Source organism: Harpegnathos saltator, unplaced genomic scaffold (genome assembly GCF_003227715.2).
Source record: "Harpegnathos saltator strain DR-91 unplaced genomic scaffold, Hsal_v8.6 scaffold86, whole genome shotgun sequence".
Classification (NCBI taxonomy): Eukaryota; Metazoa; Arthropoda; class Insecta; order Hymenoptera; family Formicidae; genus Harpegnathos; species Harpegnathos saltator.
In genome coordinates this window covers 1-17,099 of record NW_020230713.1, presented here as the reverse complement: position 1 = coordinate 17,099, position 17,099 = coordinate 1, and the positions used below count along the sequence as shown (strand labels likewise).

General features: G+C 42.5%; 3 protein-coding genes across 6 annotated transcripts; 2 read left to right on the top strand and 1 right to left on the bottom strand.

The window, feature by feature from the left end:
- Positions 1 to 86: 86 nt before the first annotated feature.
- LOC105188493 (transmembrane emp24 domain-containing protein 1) lies at positions 87 to 2,245 on the bottom strand. Its single transcript, XM_011149991.3, has 4 exons — positions 1,966 to 2,245; positions 1,176 to 1,372; positions 1,007 to 1,073; positions 87 to 931 (listed from the first exon to the last, which is right to left on the bottom strand). The coding sequence occupies exons 1-4, from the start codon at positions 2,155 to 2,157 to the stop codon at positions 704 to 706; spliced, it is 684 nt and encodes a 227-aa protein (XP_011148293.1). The 5' UTR covers positions 2,158 to 2,245; the 3' UTR covers positions 87 to 703.
- LOC105188494 (ileal sodium/bile acid cotransporter) lies at positions 2,077 to 7,639 on the top strand. Of its 4 annotated transcripts, none has more exons than XM_011149993.3 (10): positions 2,077 to 2,236; positions 2,791 to 3,009; positions 3,276 to 3,401; positions 3,636 to 4,390; positions 4,741 to 5,052; positions 6,231 to 6,443; positions 6,554 to 6,728; positions 6,805 to 7,067; positions 7,148 to 7,334; positions 7,417 to 7,639. In XM_011149993.3, exons 4-10 carry the CDS (start codon positions 4,328 to 4,330, stop codon positions 7,614 to 7,616), a joined length of 1,413 nt encoding a protein of 470 aa, XP_011148295.1. In that variant the 5' UTR covers positions 2,077 to 2,236; positions 2,791 to 3,009; positions 3,276 to 3,401; positions 3,636 to 4,327; the 3' UTR covers positions 7,617 to 7,639. The 4 variants fall into 4 exon arrangements, with proteins under 4 accessions (XP_011148295.1, XP_011148294.1, XP_011148297.1 ...); XM_011149992.3 differs by lacking the exon at positions 2,077 to 2,236 and adding an exon at positions 2,322 to 2,514; XM_011149995.3 differs by lacking the exons at positions 2,077 to 2,236; positions 3,636 to 4,390 and adding an exon at positions 2,322 to 2,514.
- Positions 7,640 to 8,959: 1,320 nt separating this feature from the next.
- Positions 8,960 to 17,093, top strand: LOC112588040 (uncharacterized; the record flags this gene model as incomplete). The annotated part of the gene is made up of 7 exons (XM_025307436.1): positions 8,960 to 9,538; positions 10,406 to 10,518; positions 14,535 to 14,768; positions 14,875 to 15,137; positions 15,220 to 15,391; positions 15,499 to 15,743; positions 15,894 to 17,093. Coding segments are annotated over exons 1-7 (2,351 nt in total), but the record flags the coding sequence as incomplete, so codon positions are not given.
- Between the last annotated feature and the right edge of the window lie 6 nt (positions 17,094 to 17,099).

Here is a 17,099-nt window from a genome sequence, read left to right as displayed (position 1 = left end):
AGCGAGAATGAGTACAAATCATGATTGCGACAATTGATCGATGGATGTGGTTTCACAGATACGAAGTATAAGGCAGTCTTGTATTGTGATGTACAAGCGGAACGATCTGCTCGTAAATATATTAACATATAACGTAAAGGTAATAAAAGAAAATATACGGGTCTAAAATACTTTATAAAAATTATTAGAAATAATGTTGGTTTAAAACTAACGTATGAGTAGTATGCATGTAGTTGTGCATATGTATAGATTTGATGAGAAATGCAAAATTTTGTCAATGTAAAAGTTTCATTATGTTATGTTTTGGCGAGTTGGAAGTCCAAGTTTCATTCGATAGAGGCTTTACCCAGAAGAATTACGTTATTCTCAAGAAAGTTGTTACATCTAATTAATTTTTTTTGTATCACAAATTTCTGCGCCATGTTATAGTCAATATTCAGGCAATCTCTAAGCATCGTATTGCACACAAATTTATAGAAAGACAGAAAACATAATTTACGTCGTATAAAATTTACAATACACGTGTATAACATTACAATTTTATTGAATTGTAATTAATCGACTGAAGCGCTCACATTTTATATCTTTATCTAAATTTGTGTGTAATATCCGAGCTCAATCGGTAAACATGCGATCATTTCATCACAATAGATACCTAACCATTATCTTGCTTTTATTGAGCAAGGTATTTGCCATACTGGTGTTAAATACGCGTCTTGGAATGTCCAGGTTTCACATCGAATAACTTTCTAACGAAAAATGCTTGAATTAAAGTTGTCGCCGTGATAACGAGTACTTGTGCGATCGACCATGTCTGTACATAAGAATTATTGTCCAACAGCAGATTTAAATCCCTCGCTTCTCTGCTCCTACTCAAATGTTGAGTCTGGAGCATTTCATTAATGTTTCTTTCCACATTCACAATTGTGTTCTGAAGGAGAAAACAAAATATGTGAATCGAGTGTGCATTGTGAGCCGCTGAAAAGCTCTTTAATAATGCAATTACCGTAAAATTTTCAACAGAAAGATTCAGTTCCTCCAATTCCTTGCTGTATTTCTGCCATTGATCGTATCTATGATGACAGATAACAAATAAGATAACTGATAATGTCTTATATATCTCTCCCTAATACATCATGCAAACATCTGTCCTTGTTAGATTTTCATCATCGTACCTGATCACTGTGATGTACAGATTCACTAGTTTAGCAGCAAATCTTGAAAACTGATTATCAATGCACACACTATAGTAGCCGCCATTAATCGATGTATCTTGATAGTCTGCATTCGATCGCCACTGATACGGATAAACCAAGACCCCACCTGGATTCCTCACAGCAAAGCCAGCTTTTCCATCTCCACCACGTAATACCTACAATCCCAACAAGGTATTTGAATCAACGCAATGTTAATATTTCATTTCTCATTTCCACATTTGTCGTTATATCTGTAACATATGTGTATAATATATTTGCCACTTTCTATTTACCCCGTTATATCATGTTTCCAGATAGTTTGATAAGATCCTAGTGATATATATCAGTTCATTTCGCACGGACGATGATAATTCGATTACACACAGCCAAAAGAGAGATTATTACTTTTCTCCAATATAATTCGAATATAACACACGTGTCCCAAAAGTGAGCGAACATGTCATACAAGAGAACAATCGCTTTCCAACAGGAAGCCGATTTGGCACATTGTAAAATACGCGGGTGCGATATTGTGCGACATATGCCAGCTGTCAAAACAAACGTGCCACCATAGTCAACAAGCTCGCTCGCGCGCTCATGCGAAACGCCGCATTTCTAAGGCAAATGATTCTGAAGCACGAGTCTGCGTAGCCATATGGTTCGCCATAGTCACTTCCTTGACCTTGTCGCGGCTTTTTTATATTTGGATATAACCGCCGTAGTGTCTTAGGTTGCTATTATGGATACTCTTCGCGGTCGTGGCTCGTACCTGAAAACTGACGTAGAAAGTTGCGCCCGGATTTACATATTGGAAATAGCAGTCCTCCTTTCCAGCGTCAATGTGCACCTTGTAGTCCATCGCCACCGCGGGCAAATCCTCGTAGGAGAAACCATGGGCGACTGGAACGGCGAGCAAGAATGCGCAAAATAATGAGCTGCTAAGTTGTACGAAGTGAGACATTGCGCGATGGGCATTACAACGAGCTAAAACTACCAGCCGTGCATCACTATGCGAGCGAAACTGACAAGAGCGTTGTCAGGTACCTAACCGAATCCGTACCTAACCGAACCCGTCTTCACTAACAGCAGTGTCTCTCAGCCTTTCGCTGGAAGATACATTCGCATATGCCTGTCAATATCGGCTGTATTCTCTCGCGATTTTTCTCTTCCTTCTTTTCAAAATTCCTTTGAGAAGGGATTGTGCGTTAGTTACATTTCGAACCTGGAAAGTATAGAACATGATGTAAGTAAAGATCGATCAAATGTTTCTGTCAGCGGCTTTAATGAGAAAACATTCTACTCTCAATTTAAGTAACAGGTATGCGGCAATAATTACTTTTATACATCTGATGAAGCATTTTATAGACCATTTTATATCTTTATATCTTGAATCTTATTTCTTATCCTATTTATTTATCTTTATCACCATCTTTTAACGATAGATTCTTGTTGCGCAATATTCATTTAATAATGATAATAATAATACAACTATGATAAATGAATTACAAGAAACATAGCATTAAATAGAAAAAAAGAGAGAAACATACAAATAGAACATCGAAACAGATGCATGATTAATATTGGTACTTTCTAGTAACGGAGTATCGCTGATGATCCCCCACTCTTGGGTACATAACGTAATAACTAGATAGCGAAAAAGAGAAGTCTTCGAGGAGAGCACGGAACATACATTTATTCGCGCGAGACGAACGCACGGAGTTCGCTGCATAATACGGGAAAACCGCACATGTTTAACACGAGACGTGACTGCGAATGCAGTTGGATGTTGTGAATTGCTGTGAATTGTTGTGACGTAAGTGCCTTCAGATACGCTATTCTCGATCGGTTACAAACATTTGGAGTGTATTTCCAATATGCTGTGTAATGCTTATCGCCGTAATTTTTATCAGTTCAAGCGGTGCCGAATTACCGTTTTAAATGTAAAAGATTGATGGATTGGTAAAGAATTTTGTGCGACAGAACAAGATAATAACGAAGCAAATTTATACTTTGGACTCTCGACTGACCGAAAAAATTTTAAGAACAAATCGAGATCGAATCAATTTTCATAATTTACAGAAAAATTGCAAGGATATGCATGTTCGCATGCGAGGCAAATTACATGCGTAATTACATGTTAAGCAAACGAAATATAAGCGGTACGTTCGGAGCAACGATGTCTATTGCCACACTGTAAATTTCCAGGTAGAACAGAGAATTATGATTATGTCAAAATGATGAGAAAATGATCATAATGAAATTATGAATAGATCACGATTGAAATTGAGTTTTCCTTATTATTTTGACGTTATGATTTTCTGCTTGGGTTATTACTTATTTCATTCTATTCATTATGATCATGACTACTTGTCGTCCTTAAATAGCAAAAAAAGCCGACGTTTCTTCGTTAAATATTTAAGTGAAATTTATTATTCGTAGAGACTTCCTCTAATCTCCACCATTCAGGATATCGATAATCGAATTTTCGACTAAATATCGTGTGAAATAGAAACCTATGAAGGTTAATTTGAAAATCAAGGCAAAATATTTATTCATTTCGAAAGCTTCAACAAAATCATACAATTTTCAACGTTAAATATCTCTATAATCATAATTTTACATCCAATTACAATTATCCAATATTGGAGAAACACAGACTCCGAGAATCCAATTCAAAGAATTCAAATAATTCCGCGACACTCCGTATAAAGATTACCCTGCATTGATTCAAGTTCATTGTCGGTGGATTGACTGAATAAGAAGAGCGTCACAGGAGAACTCGATAAAATAATTGGTGCAACAAATGGAACATCAGAAGTTGTTATCAGTTCGGCGAATATCTTGCGCAAAAACAACGCAATTTCGCAATCGTGTTTATCTTTGCGACTGCGAGAGATAAAGCAATGATCGCATATATTTAGCATGAAAGTTAGGTTTTGGGGAATTGCCTACCGGCACCTCCCACTATACTAAGCACATAAGAACGGTAGTGGAATTCAGTGCCGATTATGCAATTATTCGTAATGTCTCGTCATCGCATAAATAATAACCTTTAATATTGTCTGTGAAAAACTAAAAAGGCAAAGATTAATCATTATGTAATGTGATATGTATAATGTATAATTATACATATGTCAAATATCTCTTATGCGACGCTAAATATGACAAGGCGTGTAAAACTGGTGTACGCGAAGGTACGTGTGTGCAAACGTTTTGATTGTTAGTATTGTAAAAGTGATTTTTGTCATTAAATAACGAAAAAGAAATCTCCCTCATTTTTTCTTTTCTTTAGGAAAATTTTTTTTAATTTCAGTAAAGAAATGTACTTTTTTTACAACAGAATGCTTTTGGTATCATTTCATGTTGTGTATACATATTATTCTGGTACACATGCTTTTCTATCGTATTTTATCAGTTTGTAATATGTAATACAATCATATGTTCATGTTCAAAGAGTTGTGCAACAATTTGTGAGGAATTGATAAATTCCCTGCAAAGTAGCTGTTCATTCATGCTGATAACTTTATTTTTAACGCATTTACAGAGAATGTCGATTGTAGCTGCTATAATAGGACTCTTACTATTGCGAGGAGCAGCAGCTGTACCAGCATGGACCATTGACATTGCATCTGATATAACTGTGCATATGAACAATATAGCATCAGTTCCATTCATCATATCATCTAATGTTCCTGCAGAATTAAGATTGACATTAGTGCCAAGTTCAAACAATAATGTCGCAAAAACAAGTATACATATACTGGCGCAGAATGAAACTTCTTTCAATGGCATTTTAAATGTTACCGGTGTCTTCCTTGGTACAACAAAATTGACGTTTGCTCTGATAGAAAATGAGGTAAGCAACTAGGAAATGATTACCAGGTATGTAAATATGAAACCGGAATTTTTGTATAAAAAATACACGTTTATTGTATGAAAATGATAAAAAATATTTTATTCGAAGTATTGCCCATCGCTAGCTATACATTTTTCTCACCTGTCTGACAATTTGTAGATGCCACGCCAAAAAAACTGTTGCTCTTTTGAGACAAACCAGTTATTGAGTTCATTAGCATGAAGCAAAATCACTTTGTGTTGCCTTTTTTGATATTCTGGTCGTTTTTCATGCAAAGCTTGATTCAAATCGATCATTTGTTGTCGGTAGCGTTCAGTATTAACGGTTTCGCCAGGCTTTAGCAGCTCATAATAGATCACACCCTTCTGATCCCACCAAACACAGAGCATTCCGTCCATAGCGATTTGGCCTTGCAGTCGATGTCGATGGTTCGCCTGGAGTTACCCATGATCTTTTACGCTTAGGATTCTCAAAATATATCCACTTTTCATCGCCAGTCACAATTCGATGGAGAAATGACTTTCTTTTGTACCTGGCAAGCAGCATTTCGCAAGTGGTTTCTCGGTTTTCCTGCTGTCTTTCATTCAGTTCATGTGGGACCCATTTTCCCATCTTCTGGATCTTTCCCATGGCTTTCAAACGTATGGAGACGGCTTCTCGTGTCACATTTAATTGATTCGCGAGTTGTTGTTGCGTTTGAGCGTCATCCTCATCCAACAATGCTTGCAATTCGCTGTCTTCAAACTTTTTCGGTGGTCTTTCACGTTCTTCGTTTCTCACCACGTAAAAATCGCCACGTTTGAATTTTTTAAACCACTCAAAGCACTGTGATTTACCAAGAGCGTGCTCACCGTAAACTTCGACAAGCATTCGATGTGATTCTGCAGCAGTTTTCTTCAAATGGTAACAGAAAATCAATGCTGTCCGCAAATCGTAGCTTCCAGGTACAAAATTCGACATGTTCAACGCTATTACAAACTATGCTGTTGTGTGAAACTTGTATTGTTGTGAGTTGAAAATCTTTGTCAGATGTCAACAAATGGAAATGGCACCAATAACGCGGTTTGACGGTAATTACATTGACAGCTAAGGCCATCTATGGGCAAATTCCGGTTTCATATTTACAGCTTGGTAATATCTCTTGATTCTTAAAAGATGATTAAGAATTTTCCTTTCAGAACATAAAATACAGTAAGGATGTTTCCACTATTACTGTAATACGAGAGGAACGTACAATAGATACTATATTTACCATTAGTGTCGCAGTGCTCGTATCCATTCTATATATCAACTTTGGCTGTGCCATGGATTGGGATATATGTCGCAATACATTGAAGAAGCCAATAGGTCCAGCTATAGGTTTTGTCTGCCAATTTGTTATCATGCCATTGGTGCGTCTTTTTTTATCAAAATTATGATAGGTAACAGTCATGCTCCAACATTTTGCATAATATTTTTATCAGTCATATTTCCTGTGAGCCTGATTTCGTTTAATTTTCAGTTAAGTTTTGTCATTGGATATATTTTATTTCCTGGTCAGCCTGAACTGCAAATAGGAATGTTCTTCACAGGGATAAGCCCGAGTGGTGGTGCTTCTAACATTTGGACAGTATTACTTGATGGCAATTTGAATCTCTCGGTCACAATGACAACATTATGTACCATTGCTGCATTTGGTAAGAAATAAACATGATACAAATTATTATGTTTACGACTCATGTATGTATCATAAAATATTATTATTCTCTGTAGGAATGATGCCATTTTGGATTTTCACATTGGGCAGATATATCTTTGCACAGGGAAATCTCACAGTACCCTACCGCCAAATTGGTACATTTGTGATTGGCCTTGTGATTCCACTGGCTGTAGGATTTTTCATTCAAAAGAAACTTCCAAGGATATCAAAGATATTAATACGAATAATGAAACCGTTTTCTGTGGTTCTAATTCTGTTCATCATTATATTCGCTATCTTAACCAACTTATATCTTTTTCAACTGTTTTCACTGAGGGTAAGTTGATCTCCTTCATAAAACTATAAAGATAACAGAATGTAATATATGTGTGTATAATATTTCTTATTGTATTTTAGATCATCATAGCAGGAATGGGTCTGCCTTGGTTAGGCTTTTTGTTTGGTTTCATAATAGCAAAACTCTGCAAGCAACATCAAGCTGACATACGAGCCATAGCCATCGAAACTGGTATTCAGAACACAGGTGTGGCCATATTTTTGTTACGATTCACCTTACAGCCACCTGCTGCTGATCTGACCACTGGTAAACATATCCTAATGCATTTGTATTTTACTCGACTATTTTATATCACTGTAATTGTCTGATCATTATGTTCTTTTTTCAGTGATTCCTGTGTCTTATGCGATCATGACACCAATACCATTAATAATTCTGTACCTCATAAAGTTAGCTCATCAGTATAGGCAAAGAAAGAAGGCAAAAAATGTATCAAATTTTAATCCATCATTAAAGGATCAGGCTATAATTACTCCTAACACCATGCAGCCAAATATGTCTAATATGTTGATTGATCATACGGAATAAAGTAACAACAAGTTTTATGATGATCATTCACATTTTCATTGGTGATATTTCAAGAAAAAATCTGTAATTACATACACGTATTTCATATCAATATCAGCAAAGTCTCATATCAATATTGCAAATAAGAGATGATTTAATCATGGATGTCATATATTTGTAAATATTAATGTTTATATCTGCTGGTATCTGCTGAATAATTGAAGAGAATAATATATTTTTATGAATACAACACTTGAATAACTATATAACAATGGTTTGATTTAGTGTGATACAATTGTTTGCAGCAAAGTACTGTCTACTATGAACAAAAACATGCGTGGAATCTTTTTATAAGTATTACATGATCTGCATTTATATGTTTAAACAAATAAAATATATATTATCGTTTTCTAATTCAATTTCTTCAATAATTACGGAATGTTTCGTAAAGATAAACTCTTAGATGCAAACTCTACACGTTTTAGATTTAAAGATATATTTTTGAAAAAAAATCAAAATTCTTGCATCTGACACAACAAACAGCATAACCTTTAAATTTCAAGCTAACAATCTGAACACAGCGACATACGAAGATCTGTTTCTGCACTCGCTAGTGTACTGGTATATATTAAGCTCTTGGAGTACAAAGCTTATATAATATCACCTTGTCATTAAAACGTGGCTGTACTATTCGACAGAATATACTTGTCGAATATTTTATTAATCAGTGTGCTTACGTTATATATACGTTTACATTATGTTTTTACACTCAAATAACATCATATATAACAATCATTATATGCACTTGTAAGAAATGATGTAGACGACCGAATTTGATATAAGAATCGCTATTGGTGGATTGACTTCTTAAATTAACTACTTAATTCTACTACATTTCCTGTATACATGGGACCGATCCAACTACTCAACATACGTTGCGAGCACTTAAGTGAAAGATATGAAGAAATATATCAATTTTTTCGCAACAAATTCGCACTGTAGTTGACCATTCGTTAAATTGTCATTTAATGATTTTGGTAATACGAAAACGAATCGCTCGTTGGCGTCTCCGCCAACAGATATCGCACAACTGTTGTTGTATTGATTACTTTCTATTTTGGACCGATTGCAATAACCGCAATAACTAACGCTAGCGTCATTCTCAGCTGATCGAGTACGGATAATTTTGCGAATCCATGATGGTTTTCGGAATCAAACAGTAACCAATTTCTTCTTACAGTGGCTCGCTCTCTCTCTCTCTCTCTCTCTCTCTCTCTCTCTCTCTCTCTCTCTCTCTCTCTCTCACTCTCTCTCTTTCTCTCTCTCTCTCTCTCTCTCTCTCTCTCTCGTCTTTTCGCCACTTTTTTTGGCTGGTTTAGAATTGAGCGACGTGAAGTTGGTATGCCTGCGGCCGGGTGTTCGGTAGCGCATTGTCGCACGTTCTTGCCGCTGACTTCAGCGCGTGTATTTAGTTTACTGCAGTTTACGATACGAGGCCGAGGAGTGCGAGCGGTTCGGACTTTTGGCGGTGCACATCGGTGCGTAAAATGCGATCTGGTTGTGACGGTGAACGACTCGCTGAGTGCTAGTCGCAGTCGCTTCCTCCTCGGCCACAGGGTAGTGAGACTCAAAGTGGAAGAAAACGGCGGGGATATACGGCGGACGAAAAAGAGAGAGTATGCGACCGCGCCTCTGCGACGTTACTCGGTGTGTCGATGAGGATGGGAAGTGTTCCGACGACGACGACGACGAGGGACGCCAGTGAGAAGTGCGAGATAACGTCGCTGCGATACGTGCAGTGCATCATCATCGCCTAGGAATGCTATCGCCGTCCAAGCAGCAGTCCCAGCAGCAGCAGCAGCAGCAGCAGCAGCAGCAGCAGCAACAGCCACTGAGAGATAGAAAGCCGTCGAGAGAGTACAAGTTCGATCAACGAGCATCACGTAAGTCAGTTGCTGAGTTGCGCGCGTAATTCGTGCGTTGCATAATAACGCGTCGGACCGAGCCGGGTCGGACCGGCCCGTTAATGGACATTGCTAGAGAGATGTCTGTCCGCGCGGCTGTTAACAACACGTCGTCGTGTGTACGTGAAGTAAATCCTCCCGGCCCACACATGGAACGTGTGCTGTTTGGCGGGAGGTGAGGAGGAACGACCAGTCGGTGATCACTGAGAGTACGTGTAGTTCCTTTACCGGAGAGATTTATCCTATACCTTTGTGTGTCTCTGTGTGTGCGTGTGTGTGCGCGCACGCACGCACGCGTGTGTATGTGTATGTATGTGTGTGTGTATGTGTTATTATTGAAGTTCACAAATTGTGTGACAGATCGGGGTGTTCCGTTTGAATGGTATGGTGGTTACATATTGTTGATGAAACGTTTGCAGCTGGCGATGAGTACTCTGAATGATCACCGATGGTCATCCTCGCTGCACGGTCGGAGCAATAATGATAATTTATCTCGTACATCTCTCTCGTATATCTTCTATGTTCCTTGGACGTGAGTAAACGATTCAATGTTACTTGTTACTGTCGCTTGGTTAGATGCTGCACCAATCTGTCTGTATCATGTGATTTGTACAGTGATTGGTAGACCAGTGTGCGAGACAGCAACTAACAGTAAGCCGACACTCTCTTTATCGCGTCCTTGAAGAATACATAGAAAGAAAAAAAAAAAGAAAGAAATGTTCTCTCAATGTCCCGTAAATTTCAATTCGTGTACTCTCGATGCAACGATACGAAGAGGTATTACATCGTGCGAGTCGCACAGTGAGCGGAGCAAACAGTGAAACGAGGTTAAAACTTCTTTTGTAGATGTGCGTATAAAAAAGGGCCAAAAACCTTTGGAAAAGAAGTCGTTCTATTTGGACATAAAGAACCATGCGATTGCGACCAAGTTAGAGGTGAAGATCAAGGAGTTGGGCGGAGTGAGTTGCATTTCATATCTTCTCGGGATTCTGTGTAGTAGACTGTGTACGCGTTTCCCGCTTCGTTTCGCGCTTATCGATTTGTCAGAGCGTTTTGGTGTATTTTGGGTGAGTGTGTGTCCCCTTCTCTCACTTTCTCTGTCTATCTCTGTCTCTCCCTCCATTTCTCTCTCTCTCTCTCTCTCTCTCTGTTCCCTGTCTTTCCCCATCCTTTCTCTCTCCCCTCGTGCTTGCCTCCCTCCCTCTCCCTTTCTCTTTCTTTCTCTCTCTCTCTCTCTCTCTCTCTCTCTCTCTCTCTCTCTCTCTCTCTCTCTGTGTGTATGTGTGTGTGTGTGCTTCTCATCCTCTCTTCCCGCCATTTTCGATCACTATGCCTACAGCCGTTTGCCGCGCTCCCCCGCTGAGGGGTAGCGCAGCGAAAAAATTCGAATCTCGTCTCTCGTGATGCGTTCCGCGGCCATTCAAGCCGACCCCGTTGCCGCGCGCGATACTGAGTACGCGCGTGATTATCGAACTGCCGGAACGGCAAACTCGTTCCCGAAAACGCGCACGGATCTTACCGGGTCACTCGCCAGCGGCCGAACTTCCGCCCGCCAGCCTCGCGCGATTTTCCACCCCGCGTCCGAAATAATTTCCCGGGAGCGATCCGTTCTCTCGATACTTTCCAGTTCGATTAAAAATCGCGGGAATTATACGCTCTTTGTAAAAACTTTTCAAGCTTTCTTGATCGTCGAGAAAGACAAGCGTGAGCGTTTTCGGAGCAACGTGAGTTTGTCAAGTGATAAAGAGGCTGTTTCTCTTGTTTTGTACCTGTATCGGTATAGAATTATATATAACAATGGAATAACAAACATTAATAACATGACATTCTATTTCGCGAAAGAATATTGAGATACAGACGGAAACGTGTTACCAACAGAGACTAATCTAGTTTTATTTTTACTTTTACTCTCTCTCTCTCTCTCTCTCTCTCTCTCTCTCTCTCTCTCTCTCTCTCTCTCTTTGTAAGTGGGTCACGAAAATAGGTAACGAATAAATTTGACCAATGAAAAAGGATATACGGCTCGTTGTGTCTACACTTCGTTTTGCGGCTGATTCTCGTAAATGTCGATTAAAATTAACCAAAACTTGGCCGATCCTCTAGCTTTTCTCGGAGACAGAATTAAAGAAGGCTTCGCGCGCTTCAACATGTATCGTCTTTAAGCGAGACGTCCTTGGATTTATAGCTCTACCAGAATCAGTATACTTTCATCTTTGTTTCCCACCGGCATCTCGAATTGCAGAAGCCTCGGTTTCAAAGTCACAGCGGATAAGTATCTTTTTTATTCTTCTATTCCACATTTTCTTCCGACTCTCTTTATCTTCCCTCCACTGACTCAACGATATATTTGTCCCGTTCGCAATCCAGGCAGTGTGTTACGCTAAAGAAGTACAGAGAGAACCGAAATTAGCGAGGCCGATTCTACGTGACTGACGAAGCATTACGGACTCCGGAGGAAGTGGGATTTACATGCGTGCGTCGCGGAGTCGCCGTGTTTCGCGCGAGGCCGCCGCGCGTTGTTACGTCGTTGCTGAGCTGTGCGCACGGGCTACGCCCTAAATTCAACCTCTCTCGCGGCACATCGGCTCGTTCGCAGTCAAGCAAACACGCCGGCGAGCACACAGGCAGACGGGCAGGCAGCGACGACGTCGAGTAGTACCGCGGCTACGTTGTTCGCTCGTGTTACGTACGTCCGTACTTTCATGTACGTACGGTACGTGCAATCACCGTCGCGCACGCTGACGGCCGAGCGATTTTTCTGTTGACAAACAGTCGCCACGATGAAGTTCGCAGCGGCTCGCGCCATCTTCGGAGCGACGTGCGAAGTTTTTGACTTTGATGAAGAAGAAAACGGAGTGATCGAGCAACGGTTTGAAATTTCTGCTCGCTTCAGACACACCGAGTCGCGCACATTTACTCTTGCGCGCGGAACGAATAGCGCGCTGTCTTGTCTCTCTTCTCTCGATGGTACATGCTAGTCATAGATTCCACAATGTAGTAGTATGCATCACATTTTTATGAGGAAGATATGAATTTTTTCACAGTTTCAAAGAGAAAGTTTGTGTCGAAAGAACCGTCTTGCGAAGAATAGAGAAGCTTCCGCGGCTGCGATGCAACATGTGACAGGGTTAAATACCAGGTATCTTAACCAGTCGTCGACATGTTTCATTTTTGACAGTAATGAGAAGAGCAACACTTTGAGCTCCAATCTCCAATTTCTCCAGCGGCTCGACGAATTGGTATGCGCACGCGACCGACGCTTGATGATCCTCCGCGAGACGCGAGACGGAAGAGCGCGCGAGCACTGACTCTCCTCGCAACAGATCTATTAATAGAGTCAGCTGTCAAAATCATCGGAGCCGGCTGTCGGGCTGCAGATAACCGCCTGTTGACAAACAAATCGCGAGAAACCGGCGTGCGTGGCGCGCCACCTAAGTAACCGCGTGCAAAGTTGCGCGCAGCGCGCTTATCCATCGTGCGATTTTGAAAAATGACAGGCCGAACGCGCGGCGTGTTATGGAGGACGACGGTGTCTTCCGCCGACAGTGCGATACAGCCGGACGGAAATGCAACGCGCGCGACGCTTCGTCCTCGCCGTCGACAACGAGAGAGGAGCGGAGAGTAACGCGCGCGGCGGCGGCGACGGCGGCGGCGGCGGCCGAGCGCCGCCTCCAGGCCCTCGTGCCAAGCTGCTAACGGCGAATGGCCATTTTGTGCGTGACAGTTGTCCGCTGCAAGCAGCCGTAGTAGTAGTAGTAGCAGCAGCAGCAGCAGCAGCGATAGCAGCAGTGACGAGAGGTGTCGGTGTGCTGCTTCTCCTTCGACCGTGTTCGTCCATTCGAGCGTCGTTGCCCGTCATCGGCATCATTTTCAAGTTACTCTCGACGCTGTCGTTCGTGCTCCACGTAGATCCGCATCCTTGCGTCCTCGTCGCGTTTCCTCGACCATCGACGAACGATCGCGCTATCCAGCACCGTCGCCTCCTCCACTGCCGCCACCGCCGCCGCCGCCGCCGCCGGCACTGCCGCTGTTGGATTTTCTTGGAAACTGTTGGAACGCGCGCTGCGAGATTATCGCTTGACAGCGGCGACGTCCCTCGCTCCCATAAGCGCCGTTCGAGATTCCTCGCTCAATTACACGTCGGATGTGGAGACGACGTGGACAACGCGACGCAGACTACGACCCCATGTGTTCCTCCGCGTCGTCCCAGTGTCTGGAGGCTGACGCGCGCGTTTTATTATTAGAACAACGCTGCTATGCGACCGGGCGGCAAGCGGCGTCGACCACATGAAGAACGCGCGCGCGCTACCGTCGTATCGCGTTCCTCTGTGTAACGGTCGGCTTCTGTCGCCGTCGCCACCGCCGCCGCCGCTGTCACTCGAGGAAGGCCACGAAATCACTTGACGTCAGCGTTAACGCGATGTAAGCGTGTGCGTCCGACGCGCGACGGCTGCGCTGCCAAGTAAGCAGAGACGATCGTGCTCCGCGCGCTCTCGCGGTCTCCTGTTTGTATATGTTATACCGCGCGCGCGACGCGGTATTGCTTTTGCTCGTTGCGCAAACGATAAACTTCCTCGAAAGTCGGACTGTCTCTGTCGATCACTTGCTGGCTGGCTGGCTCGCTCGCGTTCGAAAAGCGCCCGAGGCTGTAACTCGAGTCTCGCAGCGCATATTCGCCCGACGGCGAGCGACTGATCTCGCTTACGGAGAGATTAGATTCTTTGTCTTTGATCGAGAAGCAACGGCCTGAGAAGAATGGAGTAGAGTTTTTCAAACGTTGTGCGCGATTGTCACCTGAGAGAATGTGCGCTGAATGTTAGTTGGCTACTTGCCCCCTATGTGTAGTTGTTTACAAAATGTTCGTTTGACTGCTTACCCCCATTTGCTAATAACATCTCGCATCTATTCGTCTCGTCTCATTCCTTTTTTCTCTCTCATTTTCCTTTCTATTCAATATGCTGCACTCTATTTCCAGACGGTTGAGGTCTTTCTAGTGCGCAGTGTGAGTGTTGTGGTCAGCGATAGAGTGGACAAAGCGGGCTACACGAATTCTGAGAGGCATAAATGGGTTTGCGGCAGCGGGGGACCACGCTCGCTCAGAAGTGTAGAAGTCACAACGCCTACTCCTACACCCCCAACGCCGCTCTTCAGCTCTGAATGCCCCTCGTCCAACTCTGCTAATCTACGGGGTCAAACTACCCAGAGATCTGTAAGTAGATGAACGAATACATTGTCACGGTAAATAATGAAATGTACAAATCACTTGTGGTGATCGGGTAATAATTTTGTCTGTTTTATATTTCAATCTCGGACAGAAATCGCGGGTGGATGCAATGTTGGAACGTGCTCTGACACAGCCACAACAGTGTTCCGTGGATCTACTAGACAACGCCCAAAGTTGGGGTATTCCTATCTGGTCGACGGATAAACTTCTGACCTGGCTGGAAAAAATCTACGTGTCTTTTCATGAAAAATATAATTTGAAGCATCTGAAGCAAATCAATCAGTATAAGCCAGAGAAAGATTTGAAAGTTAAGAATCTGAAAGGATCGTACATCAAATTTGAATCCTTTCGCAGGTAAGCTATTGTATTACAATTGTACTGTAATATATTATACTCCAAACGTTCGAGTACACACGTCGTGCGTGTCTGCTTTCAGGAATACCAGACCCGTGTTCCTGGAATTATCAGCGTGGCCGACGTTAAACTTCGACGGTGATCCAGGCTCGTGTCCCTTCGACACGAAGAAGCAGGTGAAGCAGGCCGGCAGATTAATTGGCAGAGAAGTTAAAGAGAATAAGAAAAATATTGAATACATAAACAAGGAGGAGGTGCGTCGCAGCTGCTGTTACTATTACTACTACACGTGCAGTGGACGTTAATCGAGTCTTCTGTCGCGTTAAACGGACTGTCATAATTAATTTCTTCTTCATATTAGCAGAGTAAAGAAATGACTCGGAGACCCCGCGCCACTGCCGCACGTGCTCGTAGAACGGAACAGTTGGTCTCTGGTTACTGTGAGATTTGTAGTACTCGTTATGACGATCTGACGAAGCATGTGCAAACCGAGCAGCATGTAAACTTTGCGCGGAACGACGACAATTTTTTGTCCTTGGATAGGCTAATCAATGCAGGCGCTAATGTGGAAGCGTTCCTAAAACTGAATGGAACGAAGGATATAGAGTGAGTATATATGCGGGCAAAGAAAACTTTGCTTTTACTTGAACTTATCTGAGATCTATTGAGATTTATCCGTTAAGTTTCTCGAAAATATAAAAACATTTCTCATTTCGATGCGCGACCGTGCTGATACGATCCCTTAATTTCTTGCAGGAAAGACTGTAATTTGTTCCCCAATGAAGATAACAATCTTCACAATGTAGTACTGCCCGAAGAGAAGGTAACCAAAAACACCAAGACTTTAAGCAATTTTAGTGTCGATGAGATAAAAATGGTGCAGTGTAATGGTGCGCGCAGAAACCTTAATTTAAAGTTGAGCTCGCCGCACAATCTACGTGCTCGCGCGAAACACGAGAGCGGTCACCTCCTGAGGTCCAAGGGTAGCCCATGGCACGAGGTCGAAAAGAGCGAGAAGTTCTACGACAAGTTAGAAGGCTATACTATCAAGAAACGTTCTAAGGGCACTATCTGGATCGAAGAGGAGGATCCGGAGGACAAGTATGCGGAGGATATTATAAAGGAGCCCAAGCAGGAGGACTACAAGATCAAACCGTTTTCGAAGGACCTCGACGAGGTATATCACACTAATAATAAGGAAGATAATGTCAATAGTAAGCACAACACTGAGCCGCCGAATCTGCAACAAACAGTGGTGCATACACAAAACTGTATTATAAACTCGCGTCGTATATCGGAAGATGCGGACTATCTCAAAAGCAAGGACCACGACAAACGTAACGGTGACGAGAACTCTGGTCCTTTCGAGTGTACGATCAACGAGAATGACGTGGTGGAAAATAATTTTATCGTGAATATATCCATGTTGTGCAATGACGAGTCTTTTCACAGGGACAATTGTGCACTGCAAACGATGGATGCGAGAAAGTTTGCGGACGATACCGCACTCCTCGACACGACCGATATCGTCTGCAACGGGCATAGCAAGAACAGCCGCAAGCTTGACCACACGGTGGTGAAGCCGTTGCAGGGGGAAAACACTCGGTACGTGAAGTCCAAGCATCATCCACGAGCCGGTCGAAGAGGCGGCAGGAACATCAGAGGTCGGCACCGGTTATCGGTGGAGGAGCGTCTGATCGAAGACAATCGCGCTTATTACAAGGTCGAAGTACTGGGGAACAAGTTGCGATCAAGCGCGATACCAGGTAGCAATTCGCAGCATGCGACGTCCAAGGACGGTGATGACGAAGAGAAGAAGGAAGAGACACCGTCCAGCGAGAAGCCAGTGGTTGTTAGATTCAAGCGTGTGAGGAAGTCGGAATTGTCGCTACTCAGCGACGAGGCGGAGTCCTTTATGTTCGGCGAGCCGAAGCGGGACGATTCCAGTGACGTTAGTTACGG

Coding starts and splice junctions, on each gene's coding strand:
- LOC105188493 (XM_011149991.3), bottom strand. CDS start 2,157: ATGTCTCACTTCGTACAACTTAGCAGCTCATTATTTTGCGCATTCTTG. Junction 1,373..1,965: donor CTTTCTACGTCAGTTTTCAG/GTACGAGCCACG, acceptor TTGGGATTGTAG/GTATTACGTGGTGGAGATGG. Junction 932..1,006: donor TTTCTGTTGAAAATTTTACG/GTAATTGCATTA, acceptor TTTCTCCTTCAG/AACACAATTGTGAATGTGGA.
- LOC105188494 (XM_011149993.3), top strand. CDS start 4,328: ATGTCAAATATCTCTTATGCGACGCTAAATATGACAAGGCGTGTAAAA. Junction 5,053..6,230: donor TTGCTCTGATAGAAAATGAG/GTAAGCAACTAG, acceptor TTTTCCTTTCAG/AACATAAAATACAGTAAGGA. Junction 7,068..7,147: donor TTCAACTGTTTTCACTGAGG/GTAAGTTGATCT, acceptor ATTGTATTTTAG/ATCATCATAGCAGGAATGGG.